Source organism: Pleurodeles waltl, chromosome 8 (genome assembly GCF_031143425.1).
Source record: "Pleurodeles waltl isolate 20211129_DDA chromosome 8, aPleWal1.hap1.20221129, whole genome shotgun sequence".
In the NCBI taxonomy this organism is placed as follows: Eukaryota; Metazoa; Chordata; class Amphibia; order Caudata; family Salamandridae; genus Pleurodeles; species Pleurodeles waltl.
Window position 1 is genome coordinate 16,985,814 of NC_090447.1, and position 24,276 is coordinate 17,010,089.

A 24,276-nucleotide genomic window follows, 5' to 3' on the forward strand; every position below is an offset into this window, starting at 1 on the left:
TGACAGGTCACCTGAGATGGCTGGGCTCTGCCTGGGAAACCAAAGACTAAGGAGGTGAGTACTCTGACGTAAGAGGGGAAAACGGAATTCAACTATGAGGGGACCGGATGTATTTCGGGGCTCATCATGCATCAACACCATGACCCACTACTGATGTCACAATGGGCATTGGCCGGAACATCAACCAAAGATCTTCATTCCATCAGCTCTTCTGTTCCTTGCCTTAGTGCTGACTCCCTTTCCTCTGACGTCCGGCTCTGGACATAACCTGGGAGCCCCAGACCGCTCATCAAAGGAAGAAGCTGAGACGGGCGGAAGGGTTGGATGAGGTGGTGAATGGATATTAACAATGGATATGCGGAACCAATCATATGTCATCATCTCTTAGAGGTCAGATACATAAGCACCGTGACATCGCTAATACATGTTGCTTTGGGGTAGTGTGATCTTAGAACTCGGACGATCTGTCTGTCTGGTACTTGTCATAAAAAGATATCCAGGCAGCATGAAATAATATATCTTGCCTCATTGTTTTATCCACAACAACTAGTCTGTGAACACATATATGAGGAATTCATGTATTTATTATTTTGTAATTGATTGATTGAGTGATTGATTTATCATTTGCACATAGTGCTCTGGCACCAATGTATATCTAGGAGCTTCATAGATAACGTAGTTGAGCACAATGCAATAAAAATGCAGAAAGAGGGATGAGTAGGTGCTTTCGGAATGTCAGTGGTTTCTCAAACATTGAGAGTTAGAGCTCATTCAACAGATAAGACCGGATAAGGGTGGGAGGGAAGGGGGGGTGGGGGCTGGCCAGGCGCATTACCTTTCTAAAGAAAACAGCAAACTTTCCTTTTGATCCTTAATGTTATTGGAAGCCACTGTAGGCATGTGATGTGACTGAATGAATAAATGTATTCCTGTGTCCTGATTACTTAAGATCAACAATATACAGTGTCAAGTCATTGAAAACACCAATAAATCGAACACTCGTAATTATTAACAAGCAAGCACAATAATACTTTGTAATTTAAAAAGTTAGCACCCTCTAAATAAAACAATTTTGAATACTTTGGAAGTTTCTCATGCGATACCAAGTTTGATCCATAAATCGAACCTAATTTGCAGTCATTCAGGATTGCTTCAATTGGGAACACATAAAGAGGCTGAAAAGCGCCTCCCAGTACCAAAATCATTACATATCAGTCTTAAAAACGTATTTCTGAAAACGCAGAAAGCGGAGCAAATAAAAAGCAAGCGCTGTACTGATTTCCATCTAATGTTGCTTAGGTGGCAAAACACAGACCTTGATTTGTGTGGTGACCAACCACATGCACACTTATAACCAGGAATTGACAAAAACGCAGGTGAATGCATTTCTGCTAAATAAAAGTTGGCAAGTTATATGTAAGCAGGTAGAAATCGGGGGCTATAATTGCTATTAATTTAATACAGGAGGGTACTTTCTCGGAATGTATTTCCATGGGGGATTCACAATTGTTCTTCACTTTTCAACTTGAATAATGATGCGGATAAAAATGTAGCCCGTGGATTGAGATGAACATGTTCTTTTTCAGGCGTTTGCATGGATTTCATGTTATATTCTAGATTTATATAACGTACACATAGAGGTAAAATCGCCTCACTCCATGCAGAACTGGGCAGTCAGACTCATCTTCAACCTCCCACACAGAGCTCACACTCTGGGAGCTCCACTGCCTCTCGATGCACAAACATGCTCAATTCAAACTCCTGACATACACAACTAAGGCCCCATATTCCTGACCAGTTCCACCTCTTTCCACCAACCACCAGATACCTCCTGTCCACAGAGCTCCTACTCACACACACCACACATACACAGAACCAGATCCGCAGGACAGGTGCTCTCTCCTATCTCTCCTAAAGCATGGAACGGCCTCGCAGCCCACATCAGAGCCTTCTCATCTCTGCTTGAATTCTGCAAGAAGCTCAACACCTGGCTTTTCCTGTAGCCAACCTACAATAGGCAGGCCTAGGTAATAGCGCACTTTACAAATACACATAACGTAACATAACCACCTCCATTCCCAAGCTCTGGAATGTCCTTCTGCAGACTACCACTAGGACAAGAGCATGTCTGGCATCAGGTTGTGCCAGACTCCTTCACTCCTGTCTCCTTAATTGTCTCCTTCCTGTAGGAATGCTAATTGCACCCTCCTGTACTCTCTCCCCTGCTGATGGTACTATTGTGCATGCAACAAAATGCCATTTCTTTCTGTCTCAAGATGTTTCTTTTTTGTTTCTTTTTTTAAAGTACTATACACACATACACTGTTTCTCTTTGTTTAATCTGAAGTATACAAGAACCTCCTTCGGCTTTTTTAGTGAAGACAACAGTCTATGTTTTGTTGCATGTTGATTACTATTAAATGTCCTTTCTCTTTTTTGGTGTTGACCTCTAGTGTGCAGCTGTCACAACCTTAACTCCTGGTTCCTCAGAAGGGGAAATACATAGAACGGGCAACTCTTCTCTTTTCGTTGAGATGGATTTGGGAAAACCATCAAACTGCATGAGCTAGAGTCATCACTGATAATGACCAGTTGGAGAGAAACCAACCGTCCTCATCAGAGTTAGGATTCTATTCTTTACTATTCTGCTGGATTTATGGAGTGCTTGGCTACCCAAAGCACTGTAGTCAACCCGCTACCTTCTAAGCAGACTCCAGACAGGGAACCATCTAAAATGTGAATAGCCAGGTTTTCAGTGCCTTTATGAAGGTGGATTCTATATTTGTTTGACGCAGCCTGTTCAGCAGGGAGTTCCACAACTTAGTGACCAAATGAGCAAATGACCACCCTCCTTATCTTGCCCTGAAAATATTGGGTACTGACAAGCGATGGGCACTGGCCAATCTCAAAGCCCTGCCAGGAGTGAAGAGTGTGACCACAAATTGTAATAGTTGGGGGGGCCTTCTTATAAAAGGCTCTTGGTGCAATACATAGAGCTATAAATTACACCTGTTGCTCTACCGGATGCCAGTGAAGATCCACCAAAGCATTTGTAGCTCATTGGTGCCTAGGTATATTCATGAGAAAATGAGATGCTGCATTTTAGATGACCTGCAATGTTTTCATTACATAAGGAGAAGATCCAAGTTCCCATAGTCCAAGCGAGAGATTACATAAGCCTGAACAATAATTCTTCTTGTAGGAAAGGGTAGAAGATTCAACACTTTCCTCAGCATTCTGTAAAAAGCAAAACAGCTTGCTGCAGGATTCTTGGTGTGGCACTCCATAGAGAGGGTGCTGTCAAGCGAGACACCCACAGTCTTTATAGGGCATTTTAGGCAGGGTGGGTTCCAAAGATTTTCGGGCCAGAGTGTCAGTGTTTGGTCCTTTATCATGTTGTCAAGGAACATTACCTTGGTCTTGTTGCCATGAAATTTAAGGCAACAGTCGACCGTCCAATTAGCACATCCTTTAGGCCGGGGGGGGCAGATGATAGAGATTTGAACTATGATCTGAGGAGATAGGCATAACTATGTGGGTGTCAACCATGTACAAAATAATTGACAACCCAAAAGAACATACTATCTCACTAAGTGGACGAATATAAATAATAAATAAAGTAGGGCTCAGAGCTGAGCCCCGTGGTACCCCACAATTCAACAAGAAAATGTCTGAATAACAAATCTGATCAAGCACATGAAAAGTCCTGACCTCAAGAAATGAAGAAAATAACTCTACTATGTTGTCCTTTATACCTATGTTGGAGATTAACCCATAAATCAGAGAGTTGAGTTTAAAAAAACAAAAAAACATACTGTTGCATGGAACTACCCCTTCCTTCAAATTAGACAGTTAAGTGTTTGTAGTGTAACAATTCGCCAGCTGGCCTGTTTTGTGTATCTTGTGAGCAAAAATTACAGAAGATGATTTTTTGCACAGTCTTTTACTACAAATATTTTTTCAGGTTAAACTGGGGAAGAGTGGCAAAAGATCTCTGAAGCCCAATAGCAGTCTGAAACACATTCAATGGGTTGTCTGAATATTGCAGCACATGTCTGTGAGCTGGTCCTAACTTAAGAGGAAAAGATTGAACTTTGACACTTCACATCCTGTGTCTGATGTATAAAGACTCTATAGTACACAAGCCATGACACAACTCTGCTTTAAAATACTACATGAAAGAAATTTGTTCTTTTCCACTTTGATTCATACCAGGTTCTATGATATATATCTTGAATGGCTTTTAATTATGGGAATGAAATTTACTCAGCATATACAAAAAGAAGCTCTTTTTCACGCCACTGAAGTTGTTGCACCCTAGTCAATCAGAGTTTTGTCCCCATGCCACAGCCCAAAGACTGCACTGTTAGAAATATCAGACCATAGCAAGATGTACCAGGCTCAAGGTACAAATGTGGCACTGATCCTGCTAGGTCTTTCAGCAGCCTTTGATAACATCCCATTTATGATTCTCTTACAACTCACCAACTTGGGGGGGGGGAGTTCCAGGGTGGTAAAGTGTGGGATTGGGTGAAGTTGTTCCTTGATTCCAGATGACAGTCAGTATGGGTAGCCCATTTTACTTCTGCAATGCTGCGGGACTCCTCGTTGAGCCTCACTTTTTTTAAAAGTCTTTATAACTCCTCTGGCTGCAATGGTAGAATCCTACATATGAAAAATAATTTCTTACACGGATGACACCCAGTTGCTTTTTGCATTCGAGTGGGGCTCTTCCTCAGTGGGAAAGACATTCAGAGGGTCACACCGACCACGGGAGCACCGCCAACAGGCTGGCGGTGCTCCTAAGGGCATTCTGACCGCGGCGGTTCAGCCGCGGCCAGAAAGGGAAAACCGGCGGTCTCCCGCCGGTTTTCCGCTGCCCTACAGAATCCTCCATGGCGGCGGAGCGCGCTCCGCCTCCATGGGGATTCTGACACCCCCTACCGCCATCCTGATCCTGGCGGGTCTCCCACCAGGAACAGGATGGCGGTAGGGGGTGCCGTGGGGCCCCTGGGGGACCCTGCAGTGCCCATGCCAATGGCATGGGCACTGCAGGGGCCCCCGTAAGAGGGCCCCACGTAGTATTTCAGTGTCTGCAAAGCAGACACTGAAATACGCGACGGGTGCAACTGCACCCGTCGCACCTTCCCACTACGCCGGCTCAATTCTGAGCCGGCGTCCTCGTGGGAAGGTAGATTTGCCCTGGGCTGGCGGGCGGCCTTTTGGCGGCCGCCCGCCAGCCCAGGGCAAATCTCAAAATACCCTCAGCGGTCTTGCGACCGCGGAGCGGTATTTTGTCGGCGGGAAACTGGCGGGCGGCCTCCGCCGCCCGCCAGTCTCAGAATCAGGGCCTCAATGTTTGCATGCAGGCGGTGTTTGAATGGATGCATAGCAGCCAGTTTAAATGGAACTCTGATAAAACTGAAATTCCTCTCTTTGGCTCCCATAACACCAACTAATGCTAAGTGGCCTGGCCTTGGAAGGGGCCTAGCCTCTGACACCCAACTCCCTCCCCCCACATCTTCAGTGGGCAAAAATTCAGAAGTTAAACCGGAGAATCCACTTTTCTTGCAACTTCCTTCTATGTGGCCAACAGGCTGCCAGCTGACCATTGGAGATTAACTCCAAAAAGGCTTTTGGAGGCTTTAAGCAGGAAAATGACAACATTCTTAAAATGGTATTTTATTAATAGTGATTTGAAATCTAACTTGATTAGATGGAATTTAAGTTACCATTAATTTGACTTCTTCAATCACTGTTCTTTCTATTCCTAATTAGAATGTATGCATTACAAGAGGTTATACTGTAACCCAGTGCTTCTCTATGGGAGAGCCAGCTTTGCCAGTGAAAATGACTTTGGAGAGTTTTCACTGCCAGGATAAGTAACACTTAAGGACACATGATTTCTAAGAATGGAAAAGGAAGGTTTAGGCCTGACACATGGTTTATTTTGCCATGTTGAATCAGCAGTTTTAAAACTGTATTCTTGGGCTGCAGGGGGTGCTTTGTACCGTCACCTTAATGGTGGCATAATAGGTGCTACAGTTCACTAGTGACATTTAACTTGCCTGCCCTGCGCACAATGGGTACCATATACTAGGGACTTAGGGGTAAGTTAAATGGTCAAATTAGGATATTGAACAAATTGTTAGGGATTAGAGTACATTTACTGGGGCTTGGTTAGCAGGACCCATTGTCCACAGTCCAAAAACAAATAGCGTCAGTCCAAAACATGAGAGTTATCATGCAAACATAGGGATTTTCTTACAGGGAGCTTTTTACATCTTTAAACACTTTGGACTATATGTGAGACTAGAAAGAGTATAGGTTGGAGACAGATGGTAGTTAGGTAATTGCTATTTTAGTATAATCTTAGTGGTCAATTCGGGTTTTCTTTTAATATTTCTACAACACATTTGTTACATTTCTGGTGACAGTGTATATGCATTATAATACTGGATCATGACTTCATTTACTTCCTGAACACCAGGTCAAAGGAGATACCATGCTACTTATAAACAAACAAGGAGGAGCATTATAGAATGAACATTTGGTTCACTTAAATGCAGATTCCAATGTCTGCACAGAAGTGGAGGTGCCCTGTAGAATGGTCAAAAATATGCTGTAGAGTATGGCCACCTGTGCGATGAAGCATTATTTAACCATCAGTAAGAAACTCCTAATTGTCCCTGCAAGTGATGAATCTGATTAAGATGATATAGAAAATCCTCCTTGATTATCACCTCCAGGACCTGATGCTGCAAGAGATGCAAAGGGACATGCATGCAGGGATGATGTCACCAACAATTACTTTTAAGCTACATATAACATACATAATTATGAATAAGTGAGCAAAGTGTATTAACTAGGTAACATTTTGTCCGTTTATTCACATCATCACCATAAGCTGAAGAACAATTTAATTTTGAGACTATGAATCTAGATTTGGAAAAATATGTTATGTTATATGTATGTGTATGGTGCACTATGACCAGTGGCGCTTTGCAAATGTGTGAGGCTAGTCTTGGGGGAGGAGGGGTTTACTCGAAGATCCTTCTTATCTGAAGTAGTAGGGCGTTGCATATTTTAGGATCAATGTGGAAGGGATATAGTACAAGAAAGCACAAGCAAGCAAAGATAGATCTGAAATCAGTTACATGAATTATAACAGGTTTCGCAGTACTCCAGTTAGGTATGGTACTAAGATTTTAATTTACCGTCACAAAACAAACCTAGCAATTTGTGGAGGCAAAAGGGTTAAAACTTTGTTATAAATAGATATGGTAATAAGATCTAATTCAGAAACAAAGCTTAGTTTTATAAACCACAGACATTCACTTTTAAACAAAAGCTAATGTGACATAATAGTTAGGTGTGGTAATAACATAAAACTAATGTTTAAAATGAAAAACACTGAAATCCACCAGGTATAGTTTATTGACCTAGCTACAAATTTTGTCCTATCACTTATGAGTTCACATATCACGTTACTTATGACATGTAAAATTATATTATTGATCACATCACTGATCCCATATCAAATGACATTCAGATTTGTTGGTAGTAGTTTTGTTGTTTTGTTCTCAATTTGAAATAAATATGTAACATTAATTTATATTACTATTTAACAAAAAATCTTTGTATTCATTTGTTGTGAAGTTTAATAAACCTTTCTAATTTTCCCTTCACTTTACCATAGGGATATCTCCACACCAACTGTGGAGTTTGTCTGTGATGGAGTATAGGGAAAAGTAAAAAAAGTGTATAGTTAAATAGAAAAAATAGTGAAAATATCTTTGTAGTAAACATTAATGTAAATTATTTATGCATGGTTATTTTGAGTTTAACAAAATTCTAATGTGCCAGAGCAATATTAACATCATTTTGAATCAAATCTTTAATTAGTTTAAATATATTTCACAAATAAAATGCATTTTTCTGATTTTTAAGTTACTAAATAAATTTCCATTTGAAGTAAAAAGTTTACATTATTATCACACAATAGTAAATATTAAAAATGATGTATAGAATTAATTAATATTAATGTAATTACATTTTAATGAAAAAACATTGTTACTTTAATTTATACATTCCACAAAGATTATTAAAATTCTTTATAATTAAATAATACATATTTTTTTATTTTCACATTTGTGTAACCAGAAATTCAATTTATGTATATTTTACCTATTATAATAAATGTATTTCATTTGACATCATTTCCTATGAGTTTTTTTTTAAAATCCCCTATGGCCATTATTTTTTATGGGCGGGTGTTGAATTACCACTGGAAGGACATGTCTGGTGATGGATACATGCCAGCTCTGAGCCGGATTCTTGTACTTCTGCTTTGGATCCCTGGTTGGCTGCAGTCGCTTTAAAATGTCAGTTTGTGACTAGAAATAATCTTAGGGCCTCAATATGAGTGTGGTGGTCTGAGGACTGCCACACTCACGTTGATGGTCAGACCACTGCACTACAGGTGGTCTGACCACCCAATTACGAACCTGGTGGGTGTACCCGCCAAAGGACCGCTGTCCCCGCCAGGACCATGGTTTCCAACTGCATGACGGCGGTCAGAGTTGTACTTAGCAGGGCAGCACTGAACTCAGTGCTGCCTGGCTGATTACAACTCACCTCACCACCGTCCTTTCCAATGCAGTCTGACCGGCATGGAATCCCTGGTGGTGAGGGTGTGCTGGGGGCCCCCCCTGCCCAGCACCATTGGCATGCGCACTGTCTTCTTTGAATACAGTGTGCATTCTGAGGGTGCTGGTGAGCAGCCTATGTACTATGAGATAGCACTAGTGCTATCTCGTAGCACTTTTCCTTCTGGGCTGACCAGCGGGAACATTGTAATAGGGCAGGGGGGATGCCACCACTATTGCGGTGGCTTCCTACCTGCAAGTTTGGCGGTCCAACTCTTAATGAGGCCATAACTCTTTTGTGAATGAATGCATGTTCCTCCATTAACCCCTCCCTAATCCTCCCTATACCCCTTCTTACTCCACCAGGTAAGCATACCTCTTGTCCAGCCACTTCCCCTGGTCCCTCCTACATGTATTACTAGGTGGTAAACTTACATTTTTGAGGATGTCCCTTTACAAGAGATAGGAGAGTTTTGTGAATAGCATGTTGTAGTACTTTAGGATTATTACTGTAGCACTACTAAGTGAACTGCAAAACGCGATTAGTAAACAGGCTCCTCAGTCTGTACTACAGCAGTTTGGGATGAGAATCTTCAATGGACTTGATTCAGAACGATTGCATTAATTTCACAGCTGTTATCGTTTCTGGTAACATTTTTAGTTGGTTGGGGGAGAGCAAGCATTTTATGAATAGAAACAAGCTTTTTTGTCGGTAAGAACTCTAATTTGAGCTGTATGAACCAGAATGAAAAGCAGGCATGCAGGTGCTAAGATACTGGTGTCCAAGCAGGGGGAGGTAATAAGGACAACTGGTTGTGTCATTTCTGTTGAAGGATTTTTAAACATATATTTGTAGACACAAATGTGGAAGAAGTTGTAACATAATAATGCATTTTATGGAGGAGTTGTAGTAAAGTTTTACATTGTATGAGCAGTTTTTAAGCAAGATGATTACACTTTACATGTTAGAATGCCTTGGAAATTACCCAAGCATGCACACTTCAGGTGTTCAAAGTGCACACGCTATTGCACTAGAATGTTTCTTCCATTTCACATGGGGTCCTTACCTGTGGGAAGTGAAGTGGACCCATAACCCTCGCCATTGGGACAGTTAAAGATGACATGGTCTCCCCAATGATTCCAAGCAGGGCTGGGAGTGATGGACACCTGTATCCTGGAACGAGGCTCATGTTTCCTGTTAGGAGCTCCAGTATACCTCCAATAGCTCTGCTCTCCAACGTACAGGAATCAAATATTTGGAACCCAAGGGTAATGTTTGGTAAAAGGTCAGGAGTTTCATTTATTTCTTTAATAGCAAAAACCATGGCCAGCACATCCCTGTAGCATCGGATGTTGAATCTGTATGTTAGTGTAAATAATGATTAGTATATAACCAAAGAGACAACTCAGCAAAGAATAAACTGTGAATACTGATTCATATCACAAAAATATATTTTTCTTTGAATTGGTTAAGAAACAATAACATCATTGGTGGCTAGGATCTATTTCTTAATTATAGAGGAAATACAGGACTTTTTAAAGAAATCATCAAATATACAAACTAGGGGATTGTCCTTCTAGTGACAACTCAAAACTGTCTGCATTGATATAACTTATAGTACAAACTCCGAAGTTCCTGGGGTGATCATTTCCCTTGAAGCAAAGAGTGCATCAAAGAGCTTTGAGTAGAAATACCTGGCAAGTCACTGAACTGGTTGGAATTGAGTGCACATTTCTGCCCATGGCTCATTTCTCTAAGTCTATTCATGTATTAATGGTTAGCTATTCCAGTTGTCCATATAAATAGACACATGGGGCTGCAAGTTTTATTCCTTCTATGTATACTAGGCCCAAGAGATCGCCTTTCTAAAGCTGAGAATAAGTAGCAACAAAACCACTCCCATCCTTTCCTGCGACTGCCCATCCCCTCTCGCCGGATGCCACATTCCTCATACTACTGCACATTCTGATGACACACTGCTAAACGGTTAGAGAGAGACAATTTTGTTGGATTGCACTAATGTTTCTCTTAATCTACATTTGGAGAGTCCATAGTCTTTGCTTATAGGCAACAAGTGGTACTCAACACATGAAGCTCCTGGGATGACCGGCTGCTATGCGGTTTCCAATGGTACATAATTTCAGAGCCCCTAGTGCCATTCTAATTCCACATCAGCATGGCGTTAGCAGGCCAAAAACACCACGCCATATTTCCAAAGGGGCTCAGAGCAGGTGTTAAAAGGAGGCTTCCATTGGTTACAATGGGCCTCTGGATGCTTTGCAGGATTCGCTTCAAAATGTTTGACGCTAATCTTGCAAAGCGCAGGACTAGCGTAAAAAGTTCAGAAGCTAGTCTGCTAACTGCCGCCACGGTGCCCCATATATTAAAAATGGAGCACATATATTAGCATTAGGGGAGCGCTAAGGGGTGCAAGAAAAGTGCTTTTCCTAAATATGCCCCTTAGTTTCTGGGATTCAAGCTGCATTAAACAAATGCTTTATAACCTATTTGCATGTCCCTCTACCTCTCGCCTAAAACAAAAAAATCCCTGACTATGTATCCTGATCCTTTGCAGGTAATGAAAACAAGGTCTGGATATGCTACCTGCCTACATCAGCAATGCCCCCAATAATGACATTTCCAAGATATCATTAAAACAAACAACTTGTCTATAAAGAAACATCCAAATAAATTAATCTGATTGTTAATATATAAACAAAGTATTCCTCTGTATCCAAAATGAGAAGCTGCAACTTTTTCTCACACATGCATCTCACGATCCACCCCATGATTGGCATTATACTGGGAGCATAGTGTTTTAACACCAAGGCCTTAATTATGAGTTTAGAGGTAAATACCACCAAGGCTGCACATAGGGAAAATGCTGATACCACAGGTTTCAGGAAATGACGTATTGAATAACATTGATTGTGGGTCTGATCAAGAGTGGGCTGTCACTTTTCTACCCCTGCATAAATCCCCAAATGTACAGAGGTTAGAATTACAAGTTGCAAATTATGGAATGAGTTAAATATCTCAACCTTCAAGAAACTTCAGCATGTCACCCCTGGCAAAATGTAACGGGGGAAAATCACATGGTATTTACCATAAAATGTGGATTTTAGTGCTTTAAACATTAATATATGCATGTTATTCACATGAAACTCATAGTAAGTGATATTTATTACACCAGATGAATAATGTACTGCAAAGTATTGTCATTTAACTGGTTTGAAAAATAACACCTATAGGACTTCTTTACAAGTTTAGGTGTTATTTAACACACCTGATAGATATCAGATGTGTTAAATACCTTCAAACTCGTAATTCCAAACAGGGGTTTATGCATGGGTCGAAATTAATAAACCCACTTGTAAGCAGCTCCACACTCATAATCAGTCTGTATGAGTTTTTACTGTGCACTGCAGAATCATTATTTATCAAATGTGTTGTGCTGTGTGGCACATGTGATAAATACTAAGCGTTTTATTTGGCACAAGTGTGAAATACCTCACCCGATGAATAGCATAACCAAAAAACATCATGAAGTGTCATTGTGAGGCATTTGAAGTTCCTCAGGTGTAGATGTTAATTCCTAGAGAACAGAAACATTCAAAGCAACACTCTAAAGGACATTAGGACACCCCAAAAATACACTCCTTCCTGTGTAGGAGTATACAGACATTAATGTTGTGTGGACAAAGCACTTTGAAACAAGACAAACAGAATCCACTGCCACCCTCTAATATCAATCAGTCATCACAAGAAGAAACCTGCCAGTCTATTCCATCGTGGACCCAGGCAGGGAAAAAGTACACGTTTATGAATACTGAGGCTCTCATTTCGACTTTGGCTTCCTTTTGCGAAGACTGCCGTTGAAGTGGGCTCCAAAAGACTGCCAACAGAGATGACCGCAGCATTAAGTGTTACCAACTAATTCCTGCCCGTAAACAGGCAGAAATCCGGCATCGTCGGCCTGACCGATGGCGGGTGAGAGGTGGTTCCAACGCCAGCACTGCCACACCGGATATACTCCGCCCGCCATATTACAATCAGTAATATGGCACAGTGGTCCTTGCATGGCGGTGCAGCATTGGCGGTGGAATCGCTGACATCTTCCCCTCCTGGACGACTACCTCAATGTGGGCTGCTGCGTGGCCCAGACAGGTAGGTGGACCGACCGTGTGTGTGTAGTAGGTGCATGTGTGTGGTGTGTGTGTGAGCATGTGTGTGTGTGTGTGTCAGAATGTATGTGCGTGCGTGTGTGTGTATGTGACTGTATGTGTGCATGGTGTTGTGTGTGTGAATGTATGTGGAGGGGGTGTGCATGTGTGACTGCGGAGGGGTGTGTGTGTGACTGTATACATGAGTGGTGGTGTTTGTGAATGTATGCAGAGGGAGTGCGTGTATGACTGTATGCAGGGTGTGTGTGTGATTATATGCGGAGGGGGTGTGTGTGAATTTATGCAGAAGAGGGTATGTGTGTGTGAATGAATGAGGAAGGGGATGTGTGTGACTGTATGCAGCAGAGGGTGTGTGTGTGAATGTATGCAGAGGAGGTGGTATGCATGCAAGCGAGCAGGGGTGCATGTCTGTTTGTGTTTGGTTGGGTGGGGGTGCATGTGTTTGTGTTTGATGTGATGAGGATGTGTGTCTGTGTCTGAATGAGGGGGGTGTTTGGAAGTATGTGTGTGGGCGAGTGGAGGTGTTTGGATGTTTGCGTGCAGTTGGGTGGGGGTGTTTGGATATATGCATGGGATTGGGCAGGGGTGTTTGTATGTATGCGTGCGGTTGGGTTGGGGTGTCGGTATGTATGCATTCGGTTGGGAAGGGTGTGTGCCTGCAAGTGTGTGGACATGTGGGGCTATGTGTCTGCAAGTGTGTGGACACGTGGGGATGTGTGCCTGCAAGTGGGTGGATTTGTGGGGATGTGTGTGCCAGCAACAGGGTGTCTGGCGGTTTGCTGCCTCGTAATACGGCTGGCAGTGTTGGGCATGCCGTTGGCACGGAGGAGCTCACCACCAGAAGCGCAGGTTTGACCGCACTTTTGGGACTGGCGGCGGTTTGGCAGTTTGGCTTCGGCCAAACCACAAAACTCATAATGCAGCGGTCTTTACTACTGGGACTGTGGCGGTAGGACCGCCACACTCTTAATGAGGGCCTGAGTGTCAGGTCTTGGCCAAAGTGGTGGTAAGACACTATGGCCATCTACTGATGCCACCTAAAACAAACAAAAGCATGCTTGTTGATGGGAGTATTGACCAAAATCAATACCAAATCAACATATCCACATGATGTTGACAACATTGAAAACAACTTCTAAACCTTAAAATTGTATGGTATTTAAGTGAGTTGCCAAGCACAAGCACTAAGGCAGGCAACTGGTAGTATTTCTCCACCTCAGGTCTTACTCAAGCTGTGGGAAGCACCAATTGTGACCAACCTCAACATGTCTAAAATGGAAGTCATGAAAGAAGGTCTCAAGGTTTGAGAAATCCTAGTTTACAGTCACAAGAATTGTGATGGAAGTAGATGTTGTTGTTAAAATTCCCTAATGGTACTTCTAATCTGTGCAGAGATTGGGGTACAACAATCATAATGCACTATAATTTTGATGATGAAGGGTTTAGTTGTCCACTCATTACTTTAAGGGTAATGCGTCCCACTCCTGAATGCCATTTTGGAAAAGGAGCAGTTGAATTTTAAGCCTTTACTAAGGAGCAGGGTAAAATGAATGAGCATTGACATTGTAATGCAGGCATTAAACCAACAGCTTAAAAATGTGAGGAGAGGAGTGTTTTTTTTGTAATCTGAGTCATAATGTATTTTTAAAGGTGTTAAAAAGAGAGATGCATGCAGAAGTGCCACATACCCTTTCTACCTTTGTTTACTCAGCCTTCCAACCTTCTCATTCACTTAACAGCTCCTTAATTTTAATATAGTAGCATTTTGGTAGACAAATGTAGTTAGGGGACGTGCTAAAGCCTTAACTCACACTAAAATACAGAAATTCACTTAAAGAAAACAACAGTTAAGCTGGCATTATAATTAGGTATCAGTATGAGATTTCAACTAAGGTTGAAAACCTCAATAACCACTAAAATACATAAATGTCAGTGAACTAACTATAACTTGCACACCAATCATGCACAGTTTATGATTTCACAAATTACATCCCTCATGACATGTTGATGACATCACTTATTATTTTTTGAAGATTAAATTAAAAAATAAATTCCCACTTAAAGAAAAATTGTTTTGTTATGCATTAATATTCCTAAGTGATATATAGAATTACATAAAATTTATTTAGGTATGTTTTAATGAAATATATTGTTACACTGGTTTCTAAATTTGAAACCAGGTATTAAAATACTTCAGAATGAAATACTATTTATTTATATGTTATATTTTTTCCTATGATGTTTTATTTTAATTCCCTACTTTCACTATATTTATGGGAGGATATTGTAGTACTAGTGAACGACCAGGCGTGGTTCTGGATGTACTCCTATTTTGTTTCATACTAATTTACACTCCAATTTTGTGAAGAAGCAAAAATGAGTAAACTCACTCAAAAGTAGTAAAGTTACTCAAAAGAGTGTTACTTTGTGAATCAGGCCCATAATCGTCATTTCCTATCAAAGTGATTTGATTTACATATGCACATCCTTCCTAGGGCAATCTTTGAAGACCCTTCCCTTTGTTTCGGTAATGAGTAGTCCCTAAACCCCCATTTGTAAAAAAATAAGGTAAACTGAGCAAGTTCTTTAATGTGCCCTTAATTCATTCTGACTACAGAGCATGGATCTCACTGAAGTTAATTGTATCACATGAACTCCTGAAATATTACAGTAGGTTGCCGGGATGAGGTGCTTGAAAAATTGCATCACAGGCTGATTTTTTTTGGGGGGATCTAATTCTCTTGCGGGTATGGGAGTCATGGTTTTATTATACCACTGCAACAAAGGCTAAATTATGTAGATAGTTTTTCATAAAGATTTCATCAGTAACAGATGTGGCATCAGCATGGACACTAGGAAGTGTGTTTTATGTTTAGACGTATTAATGGAAAAGATTAAAACTGAAAAAGGCCAAAAAGTTTATGAAAGGTTAAGAGACCAGTTTGTAACAAAACAAAGCAGAAAGGAACATGGTAAGTATCAGTCAGAATGATAGGATTGAGGAAATGATGTAGGTATTTAAAAACAGCCCAAAAATAGCATTTTATTAAATCAATCTAGACTTAAAGGTAGTGAAGGAACTGGTCAAGGTTTATCCTCAAACCTTGCCTTTGTAGGGAGAGTCTAGCAATGTCAGAGGTGAAACTGCAGCTCTTTCGTATTATGCAGAAAAAGCAGAAGTTCAAAAACACTGTTTTGGGCCATGTGTCTAAAGAACAATTCAAATAAGCACAGAATGGTGACAGTGCAAATTGCAGGGGGAGTAAAAAAAACATATGATCTCACTGTTAAATTTTTTTGGTGTTTGCAGCTTATCATTATGGAACTGATAAACCCACTCTGCTTTCTACTTTAGAGTTAGAATTTGCACATACCCAGAATCATTGACCTCCCACTGGATCAATGCCTCCATGTTCAAGGAACAGATCTTGGTGCAACAGAGGCAGAGGCAGAAACAGAAACAGTGTTATTATCCTTGGGTGAAACCATAATTTGAGCCTACAAGCACAAGGGCAAACACCAGGATAATGCAAGACTTCTTCAAGATTGGCTAGCATTTAAACTAACAGACTAAGGGGGTCATTACAACTGGAGCTGGTGGTGTTGCGGCTGTGCGACGGGTGCAGTTGCACCCGTCGCTCTTTTCACTGTCTGCACAACAGACAGTGAAAAGCTGCACGGGGCTGTGGCAGGGGGGCCCTAACCTGCCCATGCTAGTGGCATGGGCAGTGCAGGGGCCCCCAGGGACCCTGCAACTCCCCTTTCCGCCAGCCTTTTCATGGCTGGCGGGAGGGGGACTCGTAATCCCCTGGGCAGCGCTGCAAGCAGCGCTGCCCTGGAGGATTACTCGTGCCGGGACAAAAGTGGCGGGAAACCGCCGTGGTCGTAATCCCCCCTGGAAGCACCGCCAGTCTGTTGGCAGTGCTTCCTCCAAAACATACCTGGCAGTCGAAGACCACCAGGGTTGTAATGACCCCCTAAAAACTGGACCTTTGTAGCTCAAGGTAGAGTCATGGGTCCCCTTGAGGTTGCTGAAGTTGTTGTGGGTATATTCATGCAAAGACTTTGAAATGGGCAAGAGGGGAAGGCCATGAAGGCGAAGAAAACAATGAGACACTGCTAGCACTGCAACCTGTTAGCAAGTGTGCATGCCATGGAGAGTCACCACTCAATCACCACTCAGTTAACCTGAAAAAACAGATGTGTAAAATCAGCTAAAATTAATCCCAAAGGCAGGTGCACCAAAGACGATTCTCCTCAATCTTTGGTCTGCAATCATTCTGATGTTTATCATCATTATTGATAAAGCAACTGATGCAATGTTCACAAATACTGACTACCTATTAATAGAACATGAAGGAGCCTCATTTACTACAGGACTCTGGACTCACACAATCCCCTTAAGACTACAGCATGAAGAAATACATTTAGTTTGTTCTACCATAAAACTCAGGGCCTCATTTACAAGGAGCCTGCACTGCTGTTACTCCACACTGATCCATATCTACAAAGTGCATTGGGCCCAATGCATCAGTTTGTAGAAGCATTCCTCAAATTATACCTGCTCCAGGTATAATGTGATGCAGACCCGGCTCAGTGAAAGTTAGAACTTTTCACTGTGTCACTCTGCGACTTGATTGCATCACAATTCGTATGCCTGCTCAGACCAGGCTTAGGATTGACACAGGGCTTTTAACATAGGACTGTCCTCCGTGTTCGGACGCATTGCTGGAGTTGCATCACTTTTGCGATGCAACTCCAGCAATCTCTCACTTTAGCACCAACAGAGGCGTCAGAATTGAAATCTTGCACCAAGGATCCCTATATTGTAAATACAGCGCATCCATGGTGTCATTAGGGCATTTGCAGCAGGTGCAAGAAATCTGACACATCAATGCCGATGCATCAGATTCTTGTAAATGAGGCCCTCAGTTTTAAATATCATCCTGCTAAAATAATGTATCCAGAATGTCGACAACTACAATGTTGTTAAGTCATGGTTATGCTTGTCAATATAGATTTACCATTCCTAACTTCCCACCTTTGAACCTTGACAAAATATATCTTTGAGGTAGCCAGCTGTGCATGTAGGAATAGGAAAACTAATCTTATTTCGAAGATAATGTGGTTGTTGCTATATTGCAAATTATATGATATTACTGAAGGGCAATATTTTGATACTTTACATTGCGGACATACATCCTGAATTTAGGGTTTCTCTTAATTGAAGGGTTTCTCTATGTGGCACTAAATGTTAAGGGAGAGCTTTAAGATTATATGTTCCTCAAGTTCAATCAAAAAGTCTAAAGAGGAGACAGAATAATTGAAGACCGACTGGAATGAAGTAGGGGCACAAGATCCTGGTTCTAATAGTTTGACACCATTGTATAAAACACACAGAAGTCAAGTGAACCTCAGTGTGACATAAAAGAAGAGTACAGAAATTCTCTTATACAACTGACAGTGTGTGGTGCAAGCCACATGAAGTGTATGGGTGAAAAACTAAGGGGCATATTTAAGAAAAGTGGTGCTGCACCCAGTGCAGTGCCACTTTCCTTGCGCCCCTTAGCACCCACCTAACGCTACAATATCTGCACCTTATTTAACATACATCACACAATGGCAGTAGTTAGGGAACAAGAGTCAAAAACATTTATTGTAGTTTCCGCTTTGCCGGATTAGCATCAAAAATGTTGATACTAATCCTGCAAAGCACCTAGAGGCCCATAGATAACAATATGAGCCTGATTGCTCTGTGCAGGCATAAAAAATGCAGATTTCTTTGTGCCATTTCCCCCCCCCCCCTGAAGGCAGGCATAATGTGGCACAAGGGGATACAAAGTGGCGCAATGCATGGATTGCACCACTTTGTAAATATGGCATGGCGAGTTGGCCGCGTTGGGCCGCGTTAGCATGAATACAAAATTATGCTTTTGTGGTGCAAGGAGGCACCAGGGGCTCTTAAATGTGCCCCTAAGAATAGGACAATGATCACATCAATCCACCATGCAGAGGAAGAAAGGGGTAGGCAAACTGATAGAATCTGGTTGTAAGGGTGGGGTAAATCAGCACATAAATAAATGGCAGGAACACAATATTTATCTAAAACTCACACAACACCGAACTGTAACTAAAGTTTCTGTGCTGATTTTCATGCGAGGGAGAGAGGATGGCATTGACATATTTACTAAGATGTGGCACTTGCTGCTTTCTACCTAGTGCTGGCTCACAATCAAGCTGCATAGCACCACTGCCAACACTGTCTGTGAAGGCGTTGTCACAGACATTCCCTCTCTATGTGTCGTGTTCATAAAGAAAGCATTAAAACATAACACAGGAGATGATCAATGATGCCTCTAGACAGGCTGTACTATTCTGCTCTCCCTCTCACAGGACATAATTTGTGACACTTGTATACACATTAATAAGTGTTTTTACCAGTACGGGATATCAGCTCTGACACTTCAAGATGTACTGTAATAAGCTGATATAGGACATGATCTGTGAAACTTCTGTACATAATGTACAAAAATATTCTTACCCTTCACAGGATATCAGCTGTAACACTTCTACACATACTGTTATAACCCATTCTTAAACCTCACAGGACATCAGATGTGACACTTCTTTATATGCTGTATTAAACTGTTTTACTCTCACAGGATAACAACTGTGACACTTCTATAAATACTGTCATAAAGTACTCACAGGATTTCAACTGTGACACTTCATTCCGTACACGCTAATAAATTGTGCTTACCCCTCACAGGATATCTGCTTAGGTTCCTCCTGTAGTGAAAGTTCATGTAAGGTGAATCCAGAATGTACTACAAATACTCCACCAATGAGAATGTCCCCATCTAAGGAATATGATGGCAGCGTACAACCTTGGAGTCTGCACCCAGCCTGCATGGCCCACACACCAACAAAGAGGCTAGGGATGAATGCTGTGAAGACACATAGCCCCATTGCAGCTAACAAGGCTCTTTGGTGGTCTTGTTGAGGTGCTGCCTCTAATGGGAAGATGTACTTGCACACCCAGAAAATAGTTCAACTTTAAAATTATTTGGTTACCATCTGACATATTAGTCACATCCTCCACCTCAGTCACCCACAGAGCCGAAGAAGCCTGGCATTACTGGTCATAGGTGGTTCTACAGGTTTCAGATGAATGATGCATTGCATAAAGCCAGCTTGTCTCCATTTTGTTCTGTAGCATGTAAAACAGGGATACAGTTTTTCAATTACTGTATCAGCGGAACAGTAGTTTCAGGGTTTTATTTTGTCAGAAATTCTCTGGGGTGCAAGAAATGTAAAGGAAAATAATTTACCTTTCCAGGATTTGAATAATAGCCATGTTTTAGATAATAATAGTGCACAATGTAATTAGCAGGGACAGCAGGATAGTTCTATGTTATTACTTCAAGTAGCATGGGTGAGTTTTAAATCAATTGACTAGTTAATTGACTTAAGCAAATAATAAGCTGTTGTTTGTACACTTAAACCAACATGCACTGAACTCTACACACACCTTAAACAACCTCTTGGTTGGTTTCCTGCAGTGGAAGAGCTTGAACTCTGCTAAATGCTAATTAAACGGAATTACTCCTAGGCAGGATGCAGAAACATTGTTGGAAAGAAGCCCTGTAGCCCTCTGTGCCAGGCAACCCTCCCAAACCATTGGCTAATTTTAAGTCATTGGGAGGCCTTCTGGTCAAGGGTGTCTCCTTTCATGTGATTCATCTGGTCGGAAGGGGTCTCTTGTTCTTTCCTGCCGTAATTTACTTGATGTTCTGGCCTCCTGTCTGTCCTTTCATGTGTTGGGAATGCATCTCTTGTTCCTTCTTGTGGCACTTCAATTCAAGTTGTGTCTATCTGCCTTTTCCTGTCATGCACTTCATCTGTTTGGAGGGTGTCTCTTGTTACTGCCTGTACATTTTAAGTTGTGGCTCCTGTCTCTCCCTTTTATGAGTTTCATCTGCTGGGAAGGTGTCTCTTGTTCCTTCTTCTGGCACTTCATTTCAAGTTGTGTCTATCTGCCTTTCCCTGTCATGCATTTCTTTTGCCGGGAAGGAGTCTCTTGTTCCTTCCTGTGGTACTCCACTCCAAGTGGCCACCTGTGGGCTCTCTCATGCATAGTTTTACTTCTTCCTTCCAGATTGTGACATTCAAAGCAGCATTGGGTCAAAATGTCATGGTTACAGATCTGAAAATGTTCAAGCCTGCGTTGATAGCTCAAAGAGCAGTGAACCAATGTCTGACTAAGCAGAAGGCTCTGTTAAAGGCACCCTCTGACTAATGCATGATGTGCATTATAGAAACCATCACTCATGTCTTAGTGAGGGATGTCCTTTTTACAGGACACCACAACCCATGTATTCTGGCTTACTTTCTTTATTACAGACCCCTCAGATGAAATGTTCACATACTGGGGTTATTCCTTAGACAATGTAGATAATGTCCTAAATTGTCAGAACCTCTCATCATAAATCTGTGGCCTTCAACGTTGTGTGTTCACTTGGATAAAACATAAGAGTTTCTTCTTAGGTTGATTATTGTATGTAGACGATAGTTTTCTCTGCCTCCTGTTTGGGTTTTAGCTGTTCCTTATTCTCAGTTTAGTTTTATGTTGTTCTCATTGCCAAGTATCCTCTAGTGATGTTAAATCAGTCAAATCCAAAACAAATGCATTCACCTCTTTGCTGATTCTAGTTTTTGATGTCTTCCTCAAATTATTAATATTTGAATTGAAAGATTCTTATCCCGAGATTGAGAACATTAATATCTACATATAATACACTCTAAACTACTTCAATACCTAACATCTACCACACAAGAAATGGCAACGATTTAGCAAGTGACATGTCCTTATCTCACAGTCCTATACCACATATATCACGTTTAGTAAATCACCACTGGACAACAGATGCATAGTGTGTTGAAAGGTGTACATTAAACCACAAGAATTTCTCATCCTTGTTATCATAACAATCACTGGCAAAGGAGGTGGATTGTGCCTTTAATATGGAGATGCAGACCAATTTGCTTTGAAAATGGCTTCTTGCTTTGACCTGCTGTATGGCTTAAAGCATTCCAAGATGCCTGATCTTGCGTGCACATGCATGTTGTCATAAGGTGGCCATTTTGTAATGTTTTTATCAAAGTATACCAAAAAGTCACTCCTAGATGGTGGCTGTGCATGAGCATGCATGGTTTCCAATAAAGCCATCAACAATGGTTTCCAAGAGTCAACAAACATGCCCCGCCTACTCAGATGACTGTTGTTGGTCAAACTATAACAAGAATCACTTCAGAATAATCATTAATGGATATGCAAGCATGCACATGCATGCTTATACAGGGTGGCGGTCTTGGAATAGTGTTTTGTCATTTTTGAATTTGTCAGTAATTTGTTTTTGATGTTCACTTTCAAACCATATCAAAATAACATAGAAATATTACACAGTGCTAAAGTTGACGTCAAAGCAAAAACAATAATAAGTTAATCACTGCTCAACCTACCATTCAGTCAGGGTCCTCCTAGGATGAATAACATCATACCTGCTGATATGAATGGGGTGAGAATTAAGTTGGCCGGGGTAAACCCTGTAAGTTTCTTAAAGGAATTTTCTGAGTGACTTATACCCCACTGTAAATCATTTGCAGTCTCGGGATGCCCACTTTCATATTTTTACTTCCGTTAACATACTCCTGACCGCGAGGCCTAAATGGCATAACAAGTAAGGAAAAGGATGGTTTAACAGGTAGTGCACAAAAGCCAGATTCAACCTGTTAAAAAATTTTAAACACCGTTCCAGGGATTCCCAAAGCCACTAGAGCCTGGAATAATAAAGCCGTCAGTGAAAGAAAGAGAAAACTACAGGAGAAAGCCTGAGCTAACTTCAGACGGGCGACAGAAACAAAGGACAACGTCCTCTTTTGGAGAATGATAACAGCACCTCTGTTCACCAAGGGAATCACTACAGATGTAGACTCCCTCATTTCCCCAGTGCATTAGGTGGAGCACTTTGGCACACTATTTCACACTTTGGGCTTAGAGGGTGGAAACCCTAAGCCCTTGATGGTGGAAATTATATCCCCAATAACCTTCACTATTAAAGAGGTGAGGCAGGCATTAGTTAAAAACCTCTCAGGAAAGGCTCCTGGCACAAATGGGGTCCCAATGGACCTTTATAAATCTAACCTTAAATTATGGGCTCCGTTTCTGACCAAGGCCCTCAACGCAGTGGTGCCCGGGTCCCCCCCCCCTCCTGGCATACCTCACTTATAATAGTAATCGTTAAGAAGGGCTCCGGGATTGACTCTAAATGTTATCACCCTGTCTCCCTACTCAACTCTTCCACTAAATTGATGGACAGAGTCACATTAGAAAGGCAAGAGGATTGGACAAAATATAGAAAGGTCCTGATGGATGTACAATTTGGATTCAGGAAAGAGCTGGGGACCATGGAACAATCACTTAATCTGAACGAATTTATGGGGAAGTACATGAAGGGAGGATCAATATACATATGTTTTGTGGACCTAAGCTGTGCTTTTGATTTTATTAGTCATGCTGAACTGTGGGAATGTATAGACAAAATATGGAGAAAATTGAGGTTCCTAAGGAAATTATCTCACTGTTGGCTCATTTATATTGTAATTTGACAGCTAGGGTCCGCAACAGTTCACCGGGTGAACTAACCATGTAATATCCTATAAGGAGGGGGTAAGACAGTGTTTCGTGTAGGCACCTTTCCTTTTTTCATTGTATATTAATGGAGTGGATGAAACACTCCAGGCAGTTCAGCCAGACACCCCAAGTGTAGGCCAGCCGCCAATTCCAATCCTAGTTTATGCCGAAGATGCGGTGCTAATTGCACTTACCCCCAAAAGTCTACAGCCACTAATTAACTCCTTCTCAGGCTTTATGGATGAGAGGGGCATGAAAATAAACATAACTAAAACATACACTAATTGCTGTGGCCGGGCCAATAGACCACATAGTTCCTTTTATGTTAAGGGGGAAAGTTACAGAACATTAAAGGTTTAATCTAGGGATTCCGATGTCTTCAATGCACAACAAAGTAATCTGTGTGTGAAAGGTGCTAAGGATTAATGATGGCCTTTTATGGTTCACCAGGAAACTAGGCAAGAAACCAATCTGGAACTATTGACCCTATATAATACCAAAACCATACCAGCAATCATGTACGGTGCAAGAATTTGGGGTATTGGTGAAAATAGGGTCCTCCAATCACAGGAGAATACATTTCTTAAATGACTGCTGGCTGTACCCCACTCAACCTCAGATGATATTGTTCACTGGGAACTGCAATTGCATTTTAATACTAATATCTTAGCTAGTAAACCCCTATTAATGTGGAGATCGATGTGGACAAGACATAAGACCTATTTTAATAAATTGATTATTATAAACTGG

The 24,276-nt window shown here is 41.5% G+C and overlaps 1 protein-coding gene across 1 annotated transcript in view; it reads right to left on the bottom strand.

Moving 5' to 3' along the window:
• The window catches only part of LOC138249300 (vomeronasal type-2 receptor 26-like), a 200,991-nt gene extending 181,189 nt beyond the window's left edge, over positions 1–19,802 (bottom strand). Inside the window, exons 1-2 of the mRNA XM_069203257.1 lie at positions 19,594–19,802; positions 9,716–10,007 (exon numbers count right to left, since the gene is read on the bottom strand). Of these exons, the coding sequence (XP_069059358.1) occupies positions 9,716–10,007; positions 19,594–19,802 (501 nt within the window). The remainder of the gene's footprint in view (positions 1–9,715; positions 10,008–19,593) is intronic.
• Between the last annotated feature and the right edge of the window lie 4,474 nt (positions 19,803–24,276).